At 56.8% G+C, this 21,373-nt stretch overlaps 1 protein-coding gene and 1 long non-coding RNA gene across 3 annotated transcripts in view; one reads left to right on the plus strand and one right to left on the minus strand.

Moving 5' to 3' along the window:
- The window catches only part of LOC132010759 (zinc finger protein 77-like), a 25,779-nt gene extending 9,149 nt beyond the window's left edge, over positions 1–16,630 (minus strand). Inside the window, exon 1 of the mRNA XM_059388593.1 lies at positions 16,375–16,630. Coding sequence (XP_059244576.1) covers positions 16,375–16,377 — 3 coding nt within the window. The 5' untranslated portion in view covers positions 16,378–16,630. The remainder of the gene's footprint in view (positions 1–16,374) is intronic.
- Positions 16,631–16,745: 115 nt separating this feature from the next.
- LOC132009646 (uncharacterized) lies at positions 16,746–20,685 on the plus strand. 2 transcript variants are annotated; one of them, XR_009402023.1, is made up of 4 exons: positions 16,746–16,969; positions 17,916–17,991; positions 19,705–19,818; positions 20,442–20,685. It is a non-coding gene; the product is annotated as an uncharacterized LOC132009646 (long non-coding RNA). The 2 variants fall into 2 exon arrangements; XR_009402024.1 differs by lacking the exon at positions 19,705–19,818.
- Positions 20,686–21,373: the final 688 nt, after the last annotated feature.

The raw sequence follows: 21,373 nt of genomic DNA on the forward strand, positions 1-21,373 counted from the left end.
TCTCTGCCTGCCTCTCTGTCTACTTGTGATCTGTCAAATAAATAAAAAGAAAAATCTTTTAAAAATAAAATAGATCTCTCAAAGTGTCTTCCCAGAATGAATTAATACCCTATAAATAAAGAAGTCCTTTGAAGGCATCAGGCCCATAATAGAAAATTACAAGCCTCAGAGACCCAGCATCCAACACACTAGTCCCTGAAATGGCCTCTTTCTACCTGGGAGAAAACCCAATGGCCAAAGATAAAGGTTTGTCTAGAACCTTTGAGCAAGCAATACCATTGTTAACCCTTGGCACCCTGTTCTTCCTAAGCCCCACATGCTACTGACTCAGTTCCTAATGCAAATTCCAGGAGGAATACGTGACTCCAGGTTTTTACCAATAGAATAAAAAAATTTTCCCCCTGGGGTGCCTGGGTGGCTCAGTGGGTTAAAGCCTCTGCCTTCAGTTCAGGTCATGATCTCAGGGTCCTGGGATCAAGCCCCACATTGGCTCTCTGCTCAGTGGGGAGCCTGCTTCCCTCTCACTCTCTGCCTGCCTCTCTGCCTCCTTGTGATCTGTCAAATAAATAAATAAAATTAAAAAAAAAAATGTCCCCAAGTCTGAAAACTGCCAATATTCAATTGGCTACTTTCAGACCTACAGTCCTGGCTTAGAACCATCACACATTTTGGATTTTCATGTTACTTTTGCTTTCACAGTTGTCATCTGTCAAAACGTTATGAAATTGATGTATCCAACAAGGAGATCATCTCCAGTGCTTACCATCTTGATAAACAGGGACTGGAGATGAGTGCCTCAGACGCCTCCCTTCTAACGTTTCTTGTTATTCAAATACAGCCTTAACCGGTTTTCCACTGCCGTGTACTTTCCCTAGGACGTGGGACATCACTACCAGGAAAGCTCTTTCCTGGCACCAAGAAACAAAACCACTAAAAATGGAAAACTGACTCATAATCAATGATGCATTTGAGAAAAGGCCTCTACCAAAAAGGGGAAATGTAAAAAATACGGGGAAATCTTGCTAAGAATGGAGTCAGGAGGGGCACCTAGGTGGCTCAGTCAGTTAAGCGTCTGACTCTTGGTTTCAACTCAGGCCACAATCAACCCCCGCGGCAGGCCCCACACTCAGCAGGGAGTCTGCTTGGGGATTCTCTCTCCCGCTCCCTGGGCTCCTCCCCCCGCTCACGCTCTCCTTCTCTAACATAGTAAATATTTTTTTAAAAAGCAGGAGGAGGAGGAAGAAGGAAGGAGGGAGGAGGAGGAGGAGGAGGAAGAGGATGGAGTCCAAGACCAGCAGTTGGAGCCCCCGCGGCCTACCACTCCTGATCAACCGCAGAAGCAACAGCAAGAGAAGGACCTGCGGCTGCACAGGGACACCACTGTACTATGACAACAGAAGGAAGATTATTTCCCCACATGGCAACAGCCCAGCCAATGAGACAGATACAACTCAGCCAATGGGAAGCAACGACACTTCCAAACCCAGTTGCTCCAATGGACTTTGTTTTATGGAATTATTAAAATACTTTAAAATGAGTGTGCAAATGGTTGAATAATTCTGTAAATACAATAAATACCGTAGAACTTTATCCTTTAAACAGATAAACGTCACGGTTTGTGACCCACACCTCAGTTAGAGCTATTTAAAAAAAATTGTCATAGAGGGGCACCTACGTGGCTCAGCCGGTTAAGTGTCCAACTCTTGATTTCGGCTCAGATCTTGATCTCAGGGTCATGAGATCGAGCATGGGGCTCTGTGATCAGTACAGAGTCTGCTTGAGATTCTGCCCTGTCCCCTGCCCTCCCCCTACTCACATGTGCTCTCTCTTAAAAAAGAAAAAGTCATAAAAGCTAAAAATATATCCTCCTTAATCTTTTGGCAATTTTACTCAAAAATGATAGTATTTAGGCAAGTAAAAAGTATGAAAAAGAAACAAAATTACAATTTCAGAGATTAAGCAGACTTAGGAGATATTATAAACTAGCTGTGGAGAAAGATTTTTAAGATTTTTTTTTTAATGTATTTGAGAGAGCAAACAAGTAGGGGACAACAGAGCGAGAGGGTAAAGCAGACTCCCCTCTGAGTGCAGAGCCCAGTCCTGCAACCCCAAGATCGAAACCTGAACCCAAACCGAGAGTCAGATGCTCAACCGACTGAGCTGCCCAACGTCCTGATTTTTAAGTAGGCACCATGCCCAGCACGGAGACCGATGCAGGGCTAGAACTCACGACCCTGAGATCAAGACCTGAGCTCAGATCAAGCATTGGATGCTTAACCGACTGAGCCACCCAGGTTCCCCACAACAAAAGATGTTTTAGAATAAAGGAATAATTTTATACAAATTGGTAACATACCTGAGGTGACGCAAGGTAATAGAACATCTAAAGATGTCATTAAAGAAGCGAAATTAGTAGATTCAAATATCCCCACACTCGAAAGGCATCTCAAACAGTGCATAGGGCAGATACCAAGCATTTGTTATTTATTTTTTTCAAGATTCTTATTTATTCGACAGAGATCACAGGTAGGCAGAGAGGCAGGCAGAGAGAGAGGGGAAAGCAGGCTCCCTGCTGAGCAGAGAGCCCGATGCGGGGCTCGATCCCAGGACCCTGAGATCATGACCTGAGCCAAACACAGAGGCTCTAACCCACTGAGCCACCCAGGCGCCCCGGTACCAGCATTTAAACATTGGTGATTCCCAAATGTAGAAGGGATCACGAAGCATTAGCAAGGTGGGAAAAGGACAATTCACACAGTTTTGAAACGCAACATTCACAAATATAAAGGCAAATCTTAGGTATAAGATTTTCTTCCTGTTTAGAAGGAAATCTTACACGTAAATGTACAGATAACATTAGAAGACAAAACCAAGTCTGTTCTCTTCTAGAAATGGATTCGATACTGGCTCTTTATGAACATAATCTGCGCCTCTAGTGGAAACAAGACCAACGAACCACAGGCTTCCAGTCTATACCCGCTGAGGACATGCCTGTCTCGCGTCCCCGTGCGTGGACACAGCTGACTCAGAGACCAGATGGAAACAAGCACCATGAGGAAGAAGCGGTGTCTGAACGGAACCGAGAGCCGATTCCCTACGTGACCGGCTCCCTCCGATATCGGGAACAAGCAGCTGAGGAGTCGGGCGTACAATTGCACACCCGTGACGGCCCGGCCGGTGCGGCAACAGAAAACAAGAAAGATTTAAAAACGAAAAGGCAGGGGCGCCTGGGTGGCTCAGTGGGTTAAAGCCTCTGCCCTCCGCGCAGGTCATGATCCCAAGGTCCTGGGATCGAGCCCGGCATCGGGCTCTCTTCCCAGCAGGGAGCTTGCTTCCCTTCCTCTCCCTCTGCCTGCCTCTCTGCCTACTTGTGATCTCTGTCTGTCCAATAAATAAATAAAATAAAATAAATAAAAAGATTAAAAATAAAATAAAAACGGAAAGGCAGACTCCATCCTCAGCAGGTGTCAGACGCAGAGTTTAGAAATCCCAGAGGCCTACAGACAAAATTCTAAGAACACAGAGATGAGCCCAGCCACCACCTACGTAGTGTTTGCATCCGGCATGGACGGTTCCTGGCGAAGCACCGTCCCATGGATCCTGCGACATTCCGAAGTGGGACCATCAGAGCCCATCGGGTCGGAAACGAGAGGAGAACAACTTACAAAACTGCAGCACCGTGTGCCAGCAAAGGGAAGGGGTCAGCACTGAGAGCCCCAAGAATGGGCGTGTTGATGGGACGCGACACCTACGTTTGTCTCTCTCCCTGCTGCCCACACCTGCGCCTCCCAGCGTCTCTTCCCTCTGTGTCTCCTCCACCTCCCCAGAGAACGCTGTCCTTCCATCATCTCTGTCACCTAGGCCCACAGGGTCCTGCGTGACGCCAGCTGAGGCTGTACCTGGACACTCACCCTGAGGCTACCGACCTGGAGTCAGGGTCGGATCCCACAAGTCAGTGCTCGGCCCCACGAGACTGTCCCCACCCCAAACACACACACGGTTCAGACACCAGGCCCAGGCCCTGCCATCACCCGCACTTCTGACCGACGGGCAGGAGAGCAGGTTCCCGTGCCCCCTCTGTTGTCCCAGTGACTTGCTGGAGGAGCTCACAGAACCCAGGGAAACACTTTCTTATGCTTTCCACTGTAGGGAAGGATACAGAGGAGCAGCCAGGAAAACAGAGGCACAGGGGATGGGAAAGGAGGGTCCATACGTTCTCGGGGTGCCCCGCCCTTCCCACACCCCACGTTTACAAACCCCCTTCTACTGGGATTTCTATGCAGGCTTCACCTCGTTGGCCTGATGGACCATTAACCCCACCTCCAGGGAATGGGGCAGGACAGAAGTTCCAGCTTCTAATCACCGCGGGTCTTCCCGGGGACCAGCCCCCACCGGGAGCCAGCCAGGAGCCCACCCAGAGTCACCTGATGCAACAGAAGATGCTCCTATGTCCCAGCAAGGACAAGGGTTTTTTAGGGGCCCTGGATCAGGAACCAGGGGCGACTTCACGTACTTCCTCGTACACACAGCTGGCACGGAAGGCGAGGAATGTCCTCGGGCCTGGAGACGAGGAAAGGGAGCCACGAGTCAACCGAGCTCAGCATCTCTCAGGATCCTTTCCTGGCCTGGAGGGGGCTTCCCGCCAAACAGCGTGGGTCATTTCTCAGGTGAGAGCACACGGTTCGCCAAGAGATGTGACTGTATTAGATTACTTCCACAGATCCGCCTTAATACAAGGAGAACATGTCACTCTACTTGCATTTTTTGCAAAGCCTGCTGAGCTCTGAAAATGTACCAATATGGAGAAGAACAGATAACCAGTATTAACTGACACGATCCTATTGTAGTTTTCAGAGACCGGTCGCGTCCATTTCTGTCACTCGTCTCAACGGAGCCAACGTGAGTGAACAATCATTCCACTGTATTTTCCGAGTCTCGGAGTAACGGAGCTCTCGTGTTACGGAAAGCCTCGTCTTGTCTTTCTCGTCATCCCTGGAGCACAGACTGCGACAGAGAAAGTGAACCAGCAGCTGGGCTTTGCACATAAGCCTCCTCATGGTTCTTTCCGAGTCTTCAGCGGTGGGCTGCTTCTCCCCAGTAAACAGATACGTGTCTACGCTTTTCTCGTTTGGGTCAACACACGCGTGCTCAGGAGAGCTTTCCCAGCGTGTGGGACAGCCCAATCTAGAAAACAGTCCGCCGAACGCATCTGACGGGAAGGCCGGGTCCTGTCTCACACGTGTCTCTGCTGCATACAGCGGGATGGGAGCGAAAGACCCCTTCACACGTCACTCTGCACTGTGAGGGATAATGAGTTTAATGACTCCCTCTTTATCTTCTCCTCTGTGTTTTTAAAGATTTTATTTATTTATTTGACAGAGAGAGAGATCACAAGTAGGCAGAGAGGCAGGTAGAGAGAGGAAGCCGACTCCCTGTTGAGCAGAGAGCCCGATGCAGGGCTCGATCCCAGGACCCTGAAATCATGACCTGAGCCAAAGGCAGAGGCTTAACCCACTGAGCCACTGAGGGGCCCCTCTTTCAGGTCTTTTCAAGCATCCAAACGTACTTCTCACCCTCAGCAGCTAACTAGGAAAGACAGACACAGACATCTCTCTACTGTGGAAATGTAGTACATGTTTGATTTTTTCAATCACTTGTAGAGAAAACTAATGATGTAGTTTTAGCTGAAGAAATACTGTAACTGAAAAATTTACTCCTAAGTCAAATGATTATGCAGGTCATGTCCAAAAAGACTAGAAAGGTAATCATACAATCAGATGCTTAGTAAGTTTCCAGAATGCAAACTCACAAATCTCAGTGTGCACTTAATCACCAGAAACAACCAGTTGAAAATTAAATATTAAAAAGGGACTTTTTTTTTTTTAATTTACTTGAGAGAGAGACAGTGAGAGAGAGCATGAGCGAGGAGGTCAGAGGGAGAAGCAGACTCTCCATGGAGCTGGGAGCCTGATGCGGGACTCGATCCCGGGATTCCAGGATCATGACCTGAGCCGAAGGCAGGCGTCCAACCAACTGAGCCACCCAGGCGTCCCTTAAAAAGAGACTTTTTAAAAGACTTATTTGAGAGAGAGAAGAGCACAACTGTGTGGGAAGGGCACAGGGAGAGGGAAAAGCAGAGGCTCTACCGAGTCGGAGCCTGACCTCGGGCTCAATCCCGGGACCCTGAGATCATGACCAGAGCCAAAGGCAGTCGTTAAACTGTCTAAGCCACCCAGGCACCCCCAAAAAGAGACTTTTTAACATTAAGCTTTTTAACTACTACCTAGCTAATTGTCCTTATGTCTGAAAATATGTCCAATGGAGGATATAAGTTGATTTAACTCATAGGTTGTGCTGTTACCAGGGCAGGAGGAAATCTTCCTCCGTGGTCTTCCTGGGACCGCAGTGTACGTCAAATATAGACTCGCAAGGTGCTAGTCTGAAGTTTGGGGATTGAGAACTTCCCCTGCTGGCCTACATAAAATAACTACAAAAAGTTATTCAATGACACACAGCATAAGGAAATAAATGGACAGACACCAAATTGAGACCATAATGTCAAGTCTCTCAAAAGGTCAAGAGTTTTAAGCAAATTTCACTGAATGTACAACCAGGTTTGTCTGGGGCTACTGTTATGGGATTTGTCCATTTCTGTTCTGTTTGAACTTAAAACACACTACTACTTTTTTCATTTTTGTTAAAGATTTAAGTCATCTCTATGCCCAACGCAGCTGCACCTTTCAACCCCACGACCGTCTGAGCCAGCCACGCACGACTTCTCTACTGAGCTGTAAGGGACAGTGTCTAGGAACAGCGGAGGTGCGTTGTAGAGCAAGCTGGTGGGATTTTACCTAATGGAAGTCAAGGCTGTTAAAGTATATTAATATGAAAATACAAGAAAAACTCCTTAGAAGTGAGTGCGGAGGCCAGCAGGGGAAGTTCTCAATCCCCAAACTTCAGACTAGCACCTTGCGAGTCTATACTTGAAGTACACTGCGGTCCCAGGAAGACCACGGAGGAAGATTTCCTCTTGCCCTGGTAACAGCGCAACCAATGAGATGGTCACAGCTCAGCCAATGAGAGACAGTCAGAGCCCAGCCAATGAGAAACAGAGCATGTCAATGAGATGGTCACAGCTCAGCCAATGAGAGGCAGTCAGAGCCCAGCCAATGAGAAACAGAGCATGTCAATGAGATGGTCACAGCTCAGCCAATGAGAGGCAGTCAGAGCCCAGCCAAGGAGAAACAGAGCATGTCAATGAGATGGTCACAGCTCAGCCAATGAGAGACACAGCCCCGACTGTGAGAGACAGTCACAACTCAGCCAATGAGAGGCCACGCCACGTGGAACCCAACTTGCTCCCACGGACACCGTCTTTGGAACGGCCCCGCCCGCGTCCCTTCTCTATGAGAGCGCGGTTCTCCCTCCCTTCGCGGACCTGCTGTGGTTTGGTCGTGGCTTCTGTGTCCCCTATTAGGATTCTCCGCTATTCCCAGATGAACCCAGTTTTGCTGAAAAGTGACTGGCAGTTTTACTTTTAGGGTCAAGTTCCCCGGTGATCACGCATGGGCCCCGAGAAGCCCCCACGTCCCACCTGCGGGGCAAACAGGTGCGGGTCCCACAGAGTCCACTGCGCTGGCTGCCTTCTCCGCCCCCACCCCCCTGAGCGGGAGGGTCGCTTCTGTCCTGGGATCAGGCCCGGCAGCCTGTCACTCTGCAGGGCCTGCGGGGACCTGTGTTGGGGCGTCCCGTCTCTGACGACTCACTGGCTTTCGTTCCGGCTCGGTTTCAGAGCCGGCTGCTCCTCTGGGATCTGTGCCTGCTGGCAGAGCGCCGGCCTCTCTGACTTCTTCTGTGAGGAGGCTACTCCTGTAGAAACAGGGATTAGGGGCGCCTGGGGGCTCAGGGGGTTAAAGCCTCTGCCTTCGGCTCAGGTCATGATCTCAGGGTCCTGGGATCGAGCCCCACATCGGGCTCTCTGCTCAGCAGGGAGACTGCTTCCCCCCCTCTCTGCCCACTTGTGATCTCTGTCAAATAAATAAAATCTTTCAAAAAAATCTTTAAAAAATACATAAAAAGAAACCCGGGATTAGAAATTCTTATTTTGGTCTAGAGAAAACCAGCAAAAATGGATTCCAGTCACCACAGTGCTGTGAGAGGGCGTGCATCGGTGACCCTGGCCACTTCCAGGTTCCCAGACCACAGCGGCAGGACATCTGGGCGGTTCGGCTGATCAGCTGACTCCTGACTTTGGCTCAGGTCACCAGACTGAGCCCTGGTGAGGCTCAGCGCGGGGCCTGGGGTCGCCCGACGTTCTTCCTCTCCGCCCGCCCCTCCCCTCCCACCTAGGGCCAGCCAGCGCCTTCTCCAAAAACAAAACCAAAACCACAGTCTCTCCTCAAATGCGCTGCTAACAACTGAACAAACAAACGGATGTAAGTGAGAACTACCACGGCCCTTACGGGGAACTTCCGATCTCAATCTCCCCAACTGGACTTACCGGTCACTAAATCTGCAGGTCATGATTCCAAAACACAGAATCTGATGCGCATGGTACGGGTCGCCTTGAGACTCCCGGGTCTTCGGGGAGCCGAGGGACCGTCCTTACCCAAGACCGCTTGGAATGACCTGAGGCCAACGACGAAGGAAGACAAACGGCCTCGGACGCGTCTTCTCGGCGGCGTCGGGGGCACAGACCCGCGCAGCCCCCCTGCACCGCGGCCCGCCCCAACCACCGGCTGCAAACGCCGCCGACCTTCGCTGCGCTGACCCGGTCCCGGCTCCCGCTGACCGCGGCGCACCGACCCCGCGTCGCCGGAGACGAGGCTTCTCAAGCTCGAACCCCCGACGCCTCCTGTCCCCTGCGCTGCGGGACAGTGTCCCGAGGACGGAGACCCCCGCGAGCCTGCCGAAGCACGGGACGTGGCTTTTCGACTGGCCAGCGGGTCCCCAGACTCACACCAAGTCTCCCGTGGGTGCGGGCGCGTGGGCGCGGGCCAGGCCACGCGTGGGGCGACCCCGACCGGGGAGAGGGACAGACGCCTCACGTCGGCAACGACACCGCCACACGCGCCCGAAACCCCTTCCGAGCAGCCACAGCCGCGGCCCTGGCGCTGCGGGACCCGCGGCCGGTCGCCCCCGGGAGCCGGGCCCCTGCGGGCCGAGCACAGGGGACCGCGGCGAGTGCGCGGGACTCGGGTCTCCCTCCCGCGCGGCCCCCAGCCAGGCGGGGCGGACGGCTGAGCCGGGTCGCCCGGGGACTGAGCGCACGGGGAGGCGACGGGACCCCGCGGCCCGCGCCGGCGGCTCCTCTGGCGTCCAGCTCGCTCCGGCCCGCGAGGAGGACGGACAGCGGAGGCGCCACCCAAGGCCCGAGATCGCCAGCGGCCCGCGGGTCCGCACGTCGCCGCCGAGGGCCGGAACCGCTGAGAAAGGCTGAGGCCGCCTGGACGCCCGAGCCCCGGAGCCTCCTCCCAGCCGTCCCATCCCCCATTCCCACGGGGGCCCTCGGCCGCGGGGCTGTCCCCCAAGTCCCTCCTGACGGGCTTGGAGGAAGCGCTCTGCGGATGGGGACCGGCCCCTCCGTCCTCCCGGACCCCGAGCCACTCGGTGCCCAAGCCCCGCTCCCCAGCAGCCCCGGCTCCGGAGCCCCCACCGCCCCCACCGCGGGGGTCCCTCGGAACCGCAACCCCTCGCCGCCGCGGTGCCCCGCCCCCTCCTCAGGACCCTGGGACACAGACAGCATCTCCCCCACCTCCCGCTCGCGCTCTCGTCCCTCGGAAGGGATCCTGCAGGCCGTGGCTCCCCCAGAGGGGAAAGCGGTTCTGGAACCGGACGGGGCGACTCCAACACCGCGGCGGGAAGGAAGCGCCCCTTCCGCTGGTTCAGTCACCCCTGGGCCCGCGGCTTGCTGCCCCCACACCTACTGCCCCCCTTCGCACTGAGAGTCCTGTTTCTTTTTTTCTAAGATTTTATTTATTGGACAGGGATCACAAGCAGGCAGAGAGGCAGGCAGAGGGTGGTGGGGGCCGGAGCAGACTCCCCGCTGTGCAGAGAGCCACATGCGGAGCTGGATCCCAGGACCCTGGGACCAGGGCCCTAACCAAAGGCAGGCAGAGTTTTAACCCACTGAGCCACCCAGGCGCCCCTAAAAGCCCAGTTTCAATGCAAGGGAACCACACAGTGCGTCTTTCCTACTCGGGTTCGAAGGCCGCGGGACCGGGTTCCTCTAGAAGGATCGGAAAGGCAGCCAGGCTCGCAGGCCCAGGGCTGCATAGTCGTTCTGACTTTCCTCCAATCTTGAAAGCCAATCTGAGTGAGGGCAAGTTTCCACAGGCTCGACTGTGTTCCAACACTGGATGATTTCCTTCCCCGCCCCTTCCCAGACCCCTTCTCGGGAAGACACAATCCACCTGCGACAGCTTTTGGCCTCCAAAGGCCATGAGGTCCCTAAAGGAGTGCACTTTCTCACACTCAGGACCCGCGTCTGATCCAGGAACAGTCAGTATGGGTGGACCCACGTGAGCCCCCGGGGAACGCTGCCACCACGACTCCCCCGCTGAGCTCCGTGTCACCCGCACACAGCACCTCAGGGAGGCTGTTTCCATGGTTTCCAGATGCTTGGGATTTAAACACTGAAAGCAGCAGGGACACCTGGCTGGCTCAGACTGTGTGGCTCTGGGGTCTCGGGGTGGCTAGTTTGTGGGCACAGGGATTACTTACATAAACGAATACACACATTAAAATGAAGACTAAATAACTGAACGTTGCAAACAGCACAGATCGTGCTGGGCACGTGACGACTCGTCCCCGGAAGGCCCTGAGCAGCTCCTTCGGCTCAACCTGGGGCGTCATCTGCACTTACCCCGGGCTCTGTCCCCTCACCGCGTGCAAGAGCAGAAGTGTTCCCACCGGGGGTCCGCACGCCCGCCAGGGAGCTCATGACCTTGAATACCACAGAGACCTCGAGGTGTTCCTGCCTCCAGTGGGATCCACTGAAAATGGCGCCGGTGTCCCACACTCACCAGATGCTGAGCTTGAACTGTCTGCTCTGCCATCAGGACGGGTCCCGCCTCCAGGGGCACCTGGGGGGCTCAGCCTGACGCGTCCCAACTCCTGATGGCAGCTCAGGTCAGGTCTGCGCGTCGGGCTCTGTGCTGAGCGTGGCATGAGCTCCAGCCTCTCCCTCCCCCTCCTCCTGCCGCTCCCCACACCCCACACGCGCAGGCACCCGCTCGCTCTCCCCCTCTCTGAAACACACAAACGAAAACCAACAGAAAATGAGACGCTGCTCTAGGAAACCACAGGCAAACATCGGTTTTCCCCCAGTGACGTGTGAGAACACGGGCGAGGGACAGCCAACGGCCGGCTCGGGGAAGGACAAGTAATGCTGAAATCGAGTGTCCCTTAGTCCAGGCTGGTTTGGACGTAAAATCCATCTGCCCCAGCAGGGACTCCCCAGTCCCCGAGTCACCGCTGGACGTTGTGGACCCACTGGCCTGGAACAACACGGTTGCTGCTCCGTAACCAATCTTAGTGCCGAATGTTCCCCAAGCCACGAAGAACGCACCTGCCAGGTCCCACCCGCGTGCCTGGTCCCCGGACGCCTGTCTGCGTGGACGGAGGTCACAGGGCTCCCTCCGCCGGGACAGGAGTAGGTCTTAGCCACGGCTTACCCGCTTCCTCACTGCACCCAGCCTTCTGGTGTAGACAGGCCAGCGCGTGTCCTGGGCCTGCAGTTCTGAGGAAACACTGTCCCTCCCGGGGGGACAGCTCTGTCATCGGGATCGGGGTGCCCACGGGACCAGCCAGGGGCCTCACCAGCTCTGCTGAGTTTCGCCGGGTCCACGCAGTCACTGTGCAACACCCCCAGTCCCGGGGCTCCGTGGAACGCACTCGTGTCACTACGGAGAAGCAGCGGACACACCGTGGCGAGATCCCCCACACCCCGAGTCCGCAAGGCCAGCGGTCGGTCGTTCTGAACCTCACGCCCTGCCCCGGAGCCCCTGCACTCCCAGCACCGAGACCTCACAGGACGGTCAGGCCGCTTGGCCTCCCTCCTTACACCCTTGGCTGGAAGGGCTGCCGGCTTCTCCTGCCAGACCCTCCGTGCTCTGGGAGACCGTCTCCGCAGCACCTGCCCAGGGGCAAGACTGCAGGGAGACCCGGGCATCGGGAGATTCTGTCCCCCGAGAAGACACCTCCAGGTGCTCTCCAACCTCTCCAGAAGGGCCCCCGTCAGGATCTGCCTCCGACCCTAGAACGGCCACACTGCAGGGAAGGGGTCCTGGATGCAGAGGACACATCGGGACCCCCAGCACCCCCGCCAAGTTCCACATACTGCGTGCAGAGGCGACAGTCATGGCGCCAGCAGGGGCGCCCTCGGTTCTCACCGTGCTCCCCACTGGGGGCCCAGCAGGAAGCTCAGCACCCTGCAAGCCCACGCGACTTTCCCTGGGATCCGTGGTCCCCGGGGAGGAGACCCGCCTCCACCTCCCAGCGCCACCCAGCGGACGAGCCCACCCCCCACAAGGGGCTTCCCACTCCCAGTTTCCTCCCAGATCTCTGTTTCCACAGCCACCCCTCCCCCTCTCCTCTGCACGGAGCCCTCCTCCCCTCTGTCCTGCAAAGAGCCTGTGGTTTTGCAACCTTACAGGATTCCAAGTGCAGTTCCCGCAATGGCAGAGTAAATCCAGTTTGGGGGTAAAGTAACCGACAGCTTTATTTTTAATGAGTGATCAGACGGTTGGCACTGACAGAGGACGGACACACGGCCTGTGGGGAAACAGCAGAATGTTCGCACAGGGCCCTGGTTTGGGGAAGAGAACAGCGGGTGCTGTGGGGCCAGGACGGCCACGGGGACATGGGGACACGGGGCCCTGAAGACTGTTTACGTGGGGCGGAACGAGCGATGGCTTCCCTTGACATGTGCACGGACCAGAGCCCAGTCCTACGGATTCCACATCCCCGAAACAAGGGGACTGCGCCAGGGGAAGTGCCCGCAGGGGTGCGTGTGACCGCAGCGACGGAAGAGGTTTCTCACAGCACAGAAGAAGGGTGGTTTGCACCGGCCGGGGGGTGGGGGGGACACACAAGTGTACTGAACACAGGGACACGGAGAGACGCGCGAACTCCTGAGCTGGACAGAACACGAGCAACACACAGAAATGAGACCGCACGGAGCGTGAAGGAGACGGAAGAAACCCGCAGATGCGTGGTGGCAGGTGACGCTGTCCTAGAAGGGGCACCCTAGAGTGTCCAGCCCAGCGGGCATCAGAGCGACTGACATGTGGCCCGAAGCAGATCCCAGGTCCGCCCCGAGCTGGACAGAGCCGAGCCAGAGAGCTCCCGGGGCCGGGGGACAGGCATCCGCCCGACGGGTGACGCACGTTCCGCCAGCAACAGCGCCAGCCCACCCACGTGTCAGTGTTTACTCCGGTTTACACTTAGTCAGACAACTGCAGCCGCGGTGCCCACACCGGCCGGGGATGAGCCTGGGGACCGCTCACCCCCCAAGGCCGCGACTCGCCCACAGTCGAGAACGTAAGAGCCCACTGCACACATGACAAGGACGTAAGTCGTGTCGCCCACGCTGGCCTCACTGGGCAGCAAGAGCCTCCCCAGGACACACTCGGGAGGAGCAGCACGGGTGAGCGGCTCAGAGCAGGGGCTGCTGCCCCAACACGGCACCGGAAACCCCGCAGCAGAGGGTCAGGCCCGGTCTGCTGGTCCCCGGTGATGGGGACCAGCTCTCCCTGCTGACAGTAGCCCAGGATAGCCTCTGCCAGGGACACAGGGAGGGGACCCTGAGCCCCAGGGGACAGAATCCTGCAGCTCCACACACCCTGCCCTCCCCCATCCATGTGGAGACGGCCCCTCCTCCAGGGCCCCAATTCTCACCAGGGAGGAAACCCTCAGAGTTCGGTTCTGACCCCTACAGGCTCTGCCTTCATCAACCCTTCCAAAAGCATTTGAACCCTAAGAGCCTTCCCTGCCCTTCACAGACTTCCTCCGTTTCCACAAATCCAACTCCATGGCTGATGCTAAACTGACTCTCGGGGCCCAGCCCCTGGGTGCCCCCAGCTCGGCCCACATGGCTGCAGGTGCCTCTCCTGTTCCAAGCTCTGTGGCTCCTCCCAGCATCAACAGCTCCTTCTGCAGGGGTCCCGGGGCTGGAGCCTCCTGCAGGGGAGCAAGACCCCACTGCCCCTTCCCTACCTCCCACCAAGGCCAGCTTCAGGTGCGGCTTGCCCCAGCCCAGGTGCGGCACCTGCTTCCAGCACCCTGAGTATTGAAATAAGACAAAGACCCCAACCCAGAGTGTGAATGACAACGCGCAGAATCCCCCCTTCCACCCCGTGCTCAAGGATAAAATGGGACAGGACGTTCCAGGGCATGTTTATGGTTTTACAGGAGTGGAACGTGTCACGTTTTCCACAAAACAGTTATTCTTTAATTTTATCCTCATGATAACAAATCATATGTCAGAACTCGTCACATCTCAGTTCCCAGAACTTGTCTGCATCTGACCGTCAGCTATTAACCAGAAGTGAGTCAAGATCACACAATGTCCCAACTCTGGACCCTGCGGGAACACTCACTAGCATCTGGATGAATCCTTTAATCCATGCCTCTACCCACCCGGCAAGAAGGTGAGGAACCCCCTGCATCTTCCCCCCAAGCCTGATGAACAGGGACACTTCCTGGACTGAGACACTTTTCCCCCGGGGGGACATTCTCTGGATAAGCCCCAGAATAACACGAGAATCCGCAGGAAAAGGAAGACGTGACCCTCTGGCCGCCCGCCCCGCTCCAGGGGAAGCAAGGAGGCAGAAAGCATTCAGGTTTTTTCCACCTGCTGCACCTAAGGCTGCCTGAGAGCGAGCTGTCCACGCCGAGCTGGACGGGGACAGTGCGGCCACGGGGCTCGGTGACAGGCAGGCTCTCCCTGAGCTCGGAGCTCCTGGGCAAACGTCCTGGAGGTGAAAGGCATGCCCTCCCCCACTCTGGGGGGTGTGGGAAACGGCGGCTGCAAAAAGGGCCCCTGCCCCCTTCCACCAAGCCAGGACTCACGGGAAGTCCCCCTTGTCCATCCGCCCCACGGCCGGCCACAGACACCCCCCAAATCCACACTCTGGGCCACACCCACGATTCGCTCAGCGGCCGGTCCCCACGGACCCGAGGTCACAAAGTGCTCGCTGTTCCAGGGCTGCTCTGGCTTCTCTCCTTCCTCCGGACCCTGACCGTGGGCTGCCGCCTGCCTGAGCCACGGACAGCCCCTCCCGTGGACAGGCTGGCCTCAGGGAGCCCCAGGTCGGCACCACGCCTGGCCATGCCTGCGCTTCCTTACTCCTCTCTAGAAAAGAAACCCCCTCCTACACAGCTCCGGAGACGCTAGTCTGGCGGGTCGTCTGCTCACAGCGGGGGTCGCACTGAGGTAGCCCCGCCCCCAGCGCCACAGTGCCCGCCCCCCAGGCTTCGCCCTCATTCTTCTCAATACAAGTCTCTCCTCCCTAAATTCGTATGTTTCATCAGACACCGGTGTGACCAGCTGCCCAGCACTGTCCCTTTCCTGCCCGCACCTGACCCCTTTAGCTCCCCATCCCCACCTGGTCCCAACAGGTTCTGAGAAGCAGAACAAACCCCGGCCCACCGGGCAGAAGAACCACCTTCCCGCCTCTGCTACTCTTAGAGCAAAGCCCTGTCTCTCTCGGACCGCAGGTGCTGGAGGGTCCCCGAGACCCGTCTCTGCTGCAGCAGTCTTTGGAGTGTTAAAAACAAGACGACAGACCCCAAATGGAGTCCCTCGCACTCAGCTCCTTGTCACCCAGCCAAGAGTCAAACGAGCGGCAGTTTCGGCCTCTCCCAGCAAAGGAATCTTAAACCCGTCCATCAGGAACGAGCTGGTCAGCAGCAGCCAGGTCCTCCGGCGGTTCGACCCCGGCCACCCCGCCAAGGGCACCTGGTGACCTGCCGACCCCCCCGCTTCCCCCTGTCACCGCTTCCCGCTCCCACCGGGCCTCGCGCAGCTCCCCAGCCCCGTCCGCCCGCGATGGCACGCCGCCCCCGTGCATCACCGAACGGAGCCGCTGCTCGGCAGCGCCCTTAACCGAGCACGGACGTGGCACCTGTCATGGGGGGCCCCGGCCGCCCCCAGCCCGTGCCGTCTGCGCGGGGTCCCCCCACCCTCCTCGGACCCCCACCCACGGGAGGACACGGCTCGGGGCCGGGGGAGGGGACAGGACGCTGCGGCCCCACCCCCGCTGAGGGCACCGACTCGGGTCGCGACCCCCAGGCGCGGGGCCGCCCGGCCGCGGCCACCTGCAGCCGGTTGGGGCCGGCTCGCAGCGGCTCCGCCCGAACCCGCGCACTCACCATCTCGCGCTCCCGCTCGGGGCTCTTCCTGCGTCCAGCCCGCGGCTGCGCAACCGGGGCCTACGAGACCGAGGAGGCCGGGACGCGAGCAGCCGCGCGGGGCAGGTGCGCACGGCCGCCGGGGCCACCGAGGAGCGGTGGACACGCGACTGGAGTACGCCCTCCTCCGATCTCATTGGACGGCGCTCTGGGCCCTGCGCCCTGATTGGGCGGCTCCCCGGACCCCTGCACCCTGATTGGTTCATCTTCCTGGCACCGCCCCCGGAGCTGGGGCTTGGGTTTAACCACCCACTGGGCTTCCGCGCCTCGGCACCGCCCCTGCAGCCCCTGACTGGACAATCCTCCCAGACCCTGCCCCCTGCGTCCTGAGTGACAAGCCGCTCGGACACACGCGGCCTCCCGGCGTGCGCTCGGAGCCGAACCCGCTCCCGGCGCTCGGACCTGCGGCGCCTGCGTCTTCCCCCTGGACCTTGGAGTCCTGACTCCGTGTACCCGCGAGCTCCCCTCGTTGGGAGCCGGGACGGGAGGGGACGGACCGGAGGGGCTGCTGAACCCTAGGGTCAAGGGTTGTCCTGGGGGCAAGGTCAGCGTTCAGGTGGGCCTTTTGTTCAAGAACAAAGATCCTCGCCGGTGACGTCACTGCGCGCTGGGCGGGGCCGGCGGGTGGACAGCCGTGGGGGTTGGGGGCCCCCGAGCTCGCTCCGGGTCCCACCGCAAACCGCCCCCTCCTCCGCCCACCCCGGGGAGGAGGGACCCCGGCTCTGCAGCCTGGCCCGGGACCCCAGAATTTGGGGTCAGATGTGCCTTTTCCCCGTTACAGCCAGGACCGCGAAACTGGAAGGCCCTGAAAGCGTTTGGGGGGTTCTGAGGCCCTGCGGTCTGGGAGACGCGGGTCCGACCCCGAAGCCGGGCTGGAGCCGGCGAGACCACGCGGTTACATAAGTTGTTTTGAAAGGATCGCGATTGGCGCTGGCGGAGCGCGCGCCGCCCGTCGGGCCCGCGATTGGCTGCGGGGCGCACAGGCGCTACAGTGTCTCTATTTCCGTCCCGGGAGGGAGCGCGTTCCCGGAGCCCCGCCGTGGCCGGCGGCGAAAGTGAAAAGTTCACGGTGTTCTGAGCTGAGCGTTGGAACGCTACGTGTGCGTAGACACGGCCTCCTCCGTGTCCTTCCGACTTTTTTTTTTTTTGCGGGATTCTTTTAGGGATGCCCTCGTGATTTTAAGTCTTCACACCATACAAGGAAATGTTTTTGGGGTTCGTTTCTGGGTGTATCCCTAGAGAATTCTGCAGCATAAAAGGCTGTGATATCTTGAAGGCAATCGAATGAATGCCTATTTCAACAGATTTAAAAGCAGTGAAAGCTGAAATCATTTTTGTGGGACCGGAAACTCTCAATAGACCCCCCAGCAGCGTTTAACAGGACCGCCCGTTTCAAAATAGATCCCCCAGTTTTGGACAGAGAAGGTATCAACTCCGGTGGGTGTCCTTGACCGTTCTACCTACAAACGCAATTATAAAAATTCGTTTTCTCTGTTTTGCAGAAAGCTGTCATTCGCCTCCATAAAAATGAGTGTTCTGAGCGTTAAAAACGAAATTCATCTGAGAACATTTGAATAGGTAATTGGTTTTATTTAATGATTCACGAATCAGGCGACCTCCCGTCTTAGCAGATGGAAAGGAGCTCCAAGGAGCTATATAACAGCTTTTATAGGCAGAAGGGGGTGGGGAAAAAGAAGTTTCTAGCAACAGCTGGATTGTTTCAGGCAAGGCCACCTTCCTTTGGGGGGAAAGCGGGTCTGTCCGGCGGATTATCTCACTGGTGCTGACCAGGCAATCACGGTGACTGGAAGAAGCCAAAACTGCAGTCTGATTGGGTGTTAAGTGCTGAGAGAGGACTTGGCACCAGTGACTCCATTTGGGTCCTGTTGTTTCTTTTGTAAAAAGAGGAACATATTTGAGAATGATTTCCCATATAGAAAAGGGACTTCCAGTTAAAAATAAATCCCATTTGAATTATAAACTATTTATAGTGTCACATAGACAGATTTAGAAACCTAAGACTTGCTGGGAGTATCAGCAATTGGGTTTCTTGTACATCTGGTCAGTGTTTATGTAAAAAGTAACGAGTTCACTTACCAGTTTTGTTTTCTTTGTTATAAAAAAGTAACAGCGTAAACATATTGCAGTAGGCTTTGCTTTTTTGATTCCATTAAAAGTAAATCCTACAGCTTCTCATCTTAGTGATTTTTGTGATCTTCCTAAAGGGGTGGAAATGGATAGAAATTGTTCAACCAGTTCTCTCCAAATATATGCTGGGCTTATTTCCAAACTCTGTCTATTCAAATATTGCTCTCTGTTGGGGAAATATAATTGAATACAGAACCTCCTGCCAACCTGGAAAATCCCTCACAAAGCCAGAAGAGAAAGGAAAAAGTTTTATTTCTGAATCAGCACTAAACCAGAACATGACCTGCGTCCAAGGCAGTCCTCTAAGAGATTGCAAAGACAAAGAAATCTCCTTCACTTACATAGCCAAGCAGAGGCAAACCATGACATACATGGTCTCAAGCTGAGCATCACCAGTCTTAACAGGACAGAAACCAACAGCCTTGGTCATACAATCGTGCCTCCTCAAGCCACCTGGGAGTTGGGTGACCCTTGGTATTAATCAGCTTTATGCAAAGGGAAAAAAAAAAAAAAAAAAAAAAAAAAACAACTTCTGGGCACCTGGGTGGCTCAATGGGTTAAGCCTCTGCCTTCAGCTCAGGTCATGATCTTAGGGTCCTGGGATCGATCCCGCATCAGGCTCTCTGCTGGGCGGGAGCCTGCTTCCCTCTCTCTGAGTGCCTCTCTGCCTACTTGTGATCTCTCTCTCTGTCAAATAAATAAGTAAATAAAATCTTTTTTAAGGGGCGCCTGGGTGGCTCAGTGGGTTAAGCCGCTGCCTTCGGCTCGGGTGGTGATCTCAGGGTCCTGGGATCGAGTCCCGCGTCAGGCTCTCTGCTCAGCAGGGAGCCTGCTTCCTCCTCTCTCTCTGCCTGCCTCTCTGTCTACTTGTGATGTCTCTCTGTCAAATAAATAAATAAATAATCTTTAAAAAAATTAAAAATTAGAAGAAAAATAAAGAGGTAATTAAGGTACAATGAGGCTATGGGGTGGGCCCTTCGCCCATCCGACTGGTGATTTTACAAGGAGAGATTAGAGGGGCTCCTGGGTGGCTCAGTCAGTTGAGCGGCTGCCTTTGGGTCTGGTCCTGATCCTGGGGTCCTGGGATCGAGTCCCACCTCCAGCTTCCTGCTCAGGGGGGAGCCTGCTCCTCTGTTGACACAGAATGTGACATCACTGTCAAGTGTGGGACCTACGACTCAACAGCGTATGCCCTGAGGAACCATCCCCGCCCTGATCTGCTCACCGGCCGTCTCTGCACAAACTTACCAAGAGAAGGTCATCTGCCCCTCGCGGCTGCCGGCCACACATGGCCACGCAAGGGGAGCACCTGCGGCCATTGGGAGACAGGGAGAAAGGGGGGGAGTGCGGGCAAGAGCGTTCACTGTGGTTCCCTCGGGAAGAGAGAGGCGGGGCAGGGGTGCAGGCTGAGGGCGGGCTAGCCTGCGCAAGGGCAGCCAGTCTGGGCAGCGGGGGACCGTGGCCGCGGTGAAAGCCCCAGAGAGGAGGGGGAGGGGCGCGGGCTCGATTGGCTGGTTTGCGTGTAAGAGGTGTGCTGTGGACAAGCTGTCCGGTGTGTCACTGGTGACCCCTGAGGGGCCCCAGATGCGGCAGCATCAGAATCCGGGAAATCAAGGGCCGGGAGCGCACGTCGGGGAGCGACCGGAATGGTCACGGGGGGGGGGGGGGGGGGGGGGGGGGGGGGGGGGGGGGGGGGGGGGGGCGCGGGGAGGCGGGGAGGGGGCGGGGGGGGGGGGGGGGGGGGGGGGGGGGGGGGGGGGGGGGGGGCGGGGGGGGGGGGGGCCGCTGGCGGAAGCGGGACGGGGCGCAGCGCTGCGGAAACGTGCGGTGGCTCCTCCAACGCTGGGACCTAAAATGACCCTGTGACCCCGCGATCGCAGGGGGAGGTGCACACCCACAGCAGCTGGAAACGGGGTTTCAACAGATGCTCGCCAGTGTCCGCTGTGGCAGGATTCCCACGCTGAAGGCCAATGAAGGAAGGTACACAGCATGGCCACCACCGCCGCCCGCGGGAACGTCACTCAGCCGCGAGCAGGGGCCCAGGCCCCAACTCTGCTCCGGCCACCAAGTCCCCCAGCCCAAAGCCCCCTCCCCAGGGGTGGGTCACAGCTCCTGCTTCTCCCCCTGCAGCCTCAAAATCATTCTGAGAGCCAAATTCATCCTCCCCAGGAACCAGGGCCACCACTGCCTTGTCCCTGCGAAGCCTACGTCCCGCAGCCCCTGTGGTCACTCTGTCCCCAAGTGCATCGCCTGTGTGGCCCAAGGGGCCTGTGAGGTCCTGCTCCCAGACTCTGGGTTCATGTGACGAATAAATGACTTCGGGTCTCATCTGCCCAGTGCTGGGTGCCGCATGTTGGTTGTCCCCGTGACGTAGGGGTGGGGGGGTCCCTCGCTCACCAGTGAGTCAGAGGGAGACAATGAGAACAGATGGTGTCTCACAATGCCTGTGTACTCCTTTGGACCAGGACTCTGTGCACAACAACGGATGAGACACAATGGGACAGCCTTGTGCCCTCAGCACAGGGAGGGTGGGGTCAATCCAGGATGCGGCATTAAAAGTGGAAAACGGGGGGCGCCTGGGTGGCTCAGTGGGTTAAGCCTCTGCCTACGGCTCAGGTCATGATCTCAGGGTCCTGGGATCGAGCCCCACATGGGGCTCTCTGCTCAGCAGGGAGCCTGCTTCCTCCTCTCTCTCTCTCTCTCTCTCTCTCTCTGCCTACTTGTGATCTCTGTCTGTCAAATAAATAATAAAAATCTTTTTAAAAAAATTTAAAAAAATGAAAGTGGAAAACAGGGCTGCCTGGTGGCTCAG

The sequence above is a fragment of the Mustela nigripes genome, chromosome 2 (genome assembly GCF_022355385.1).
Source record: "Mustela nigripes isolate SB6536 chromosome 2, MUSNIG.SB6536, whole genome shotgun sequence".
Lineage (NCBI taxonomy): Eukaryota > Metazoa > Chordata > Mammalia > Carnivora > Mustelidae > Mustela > Mustela nigripes.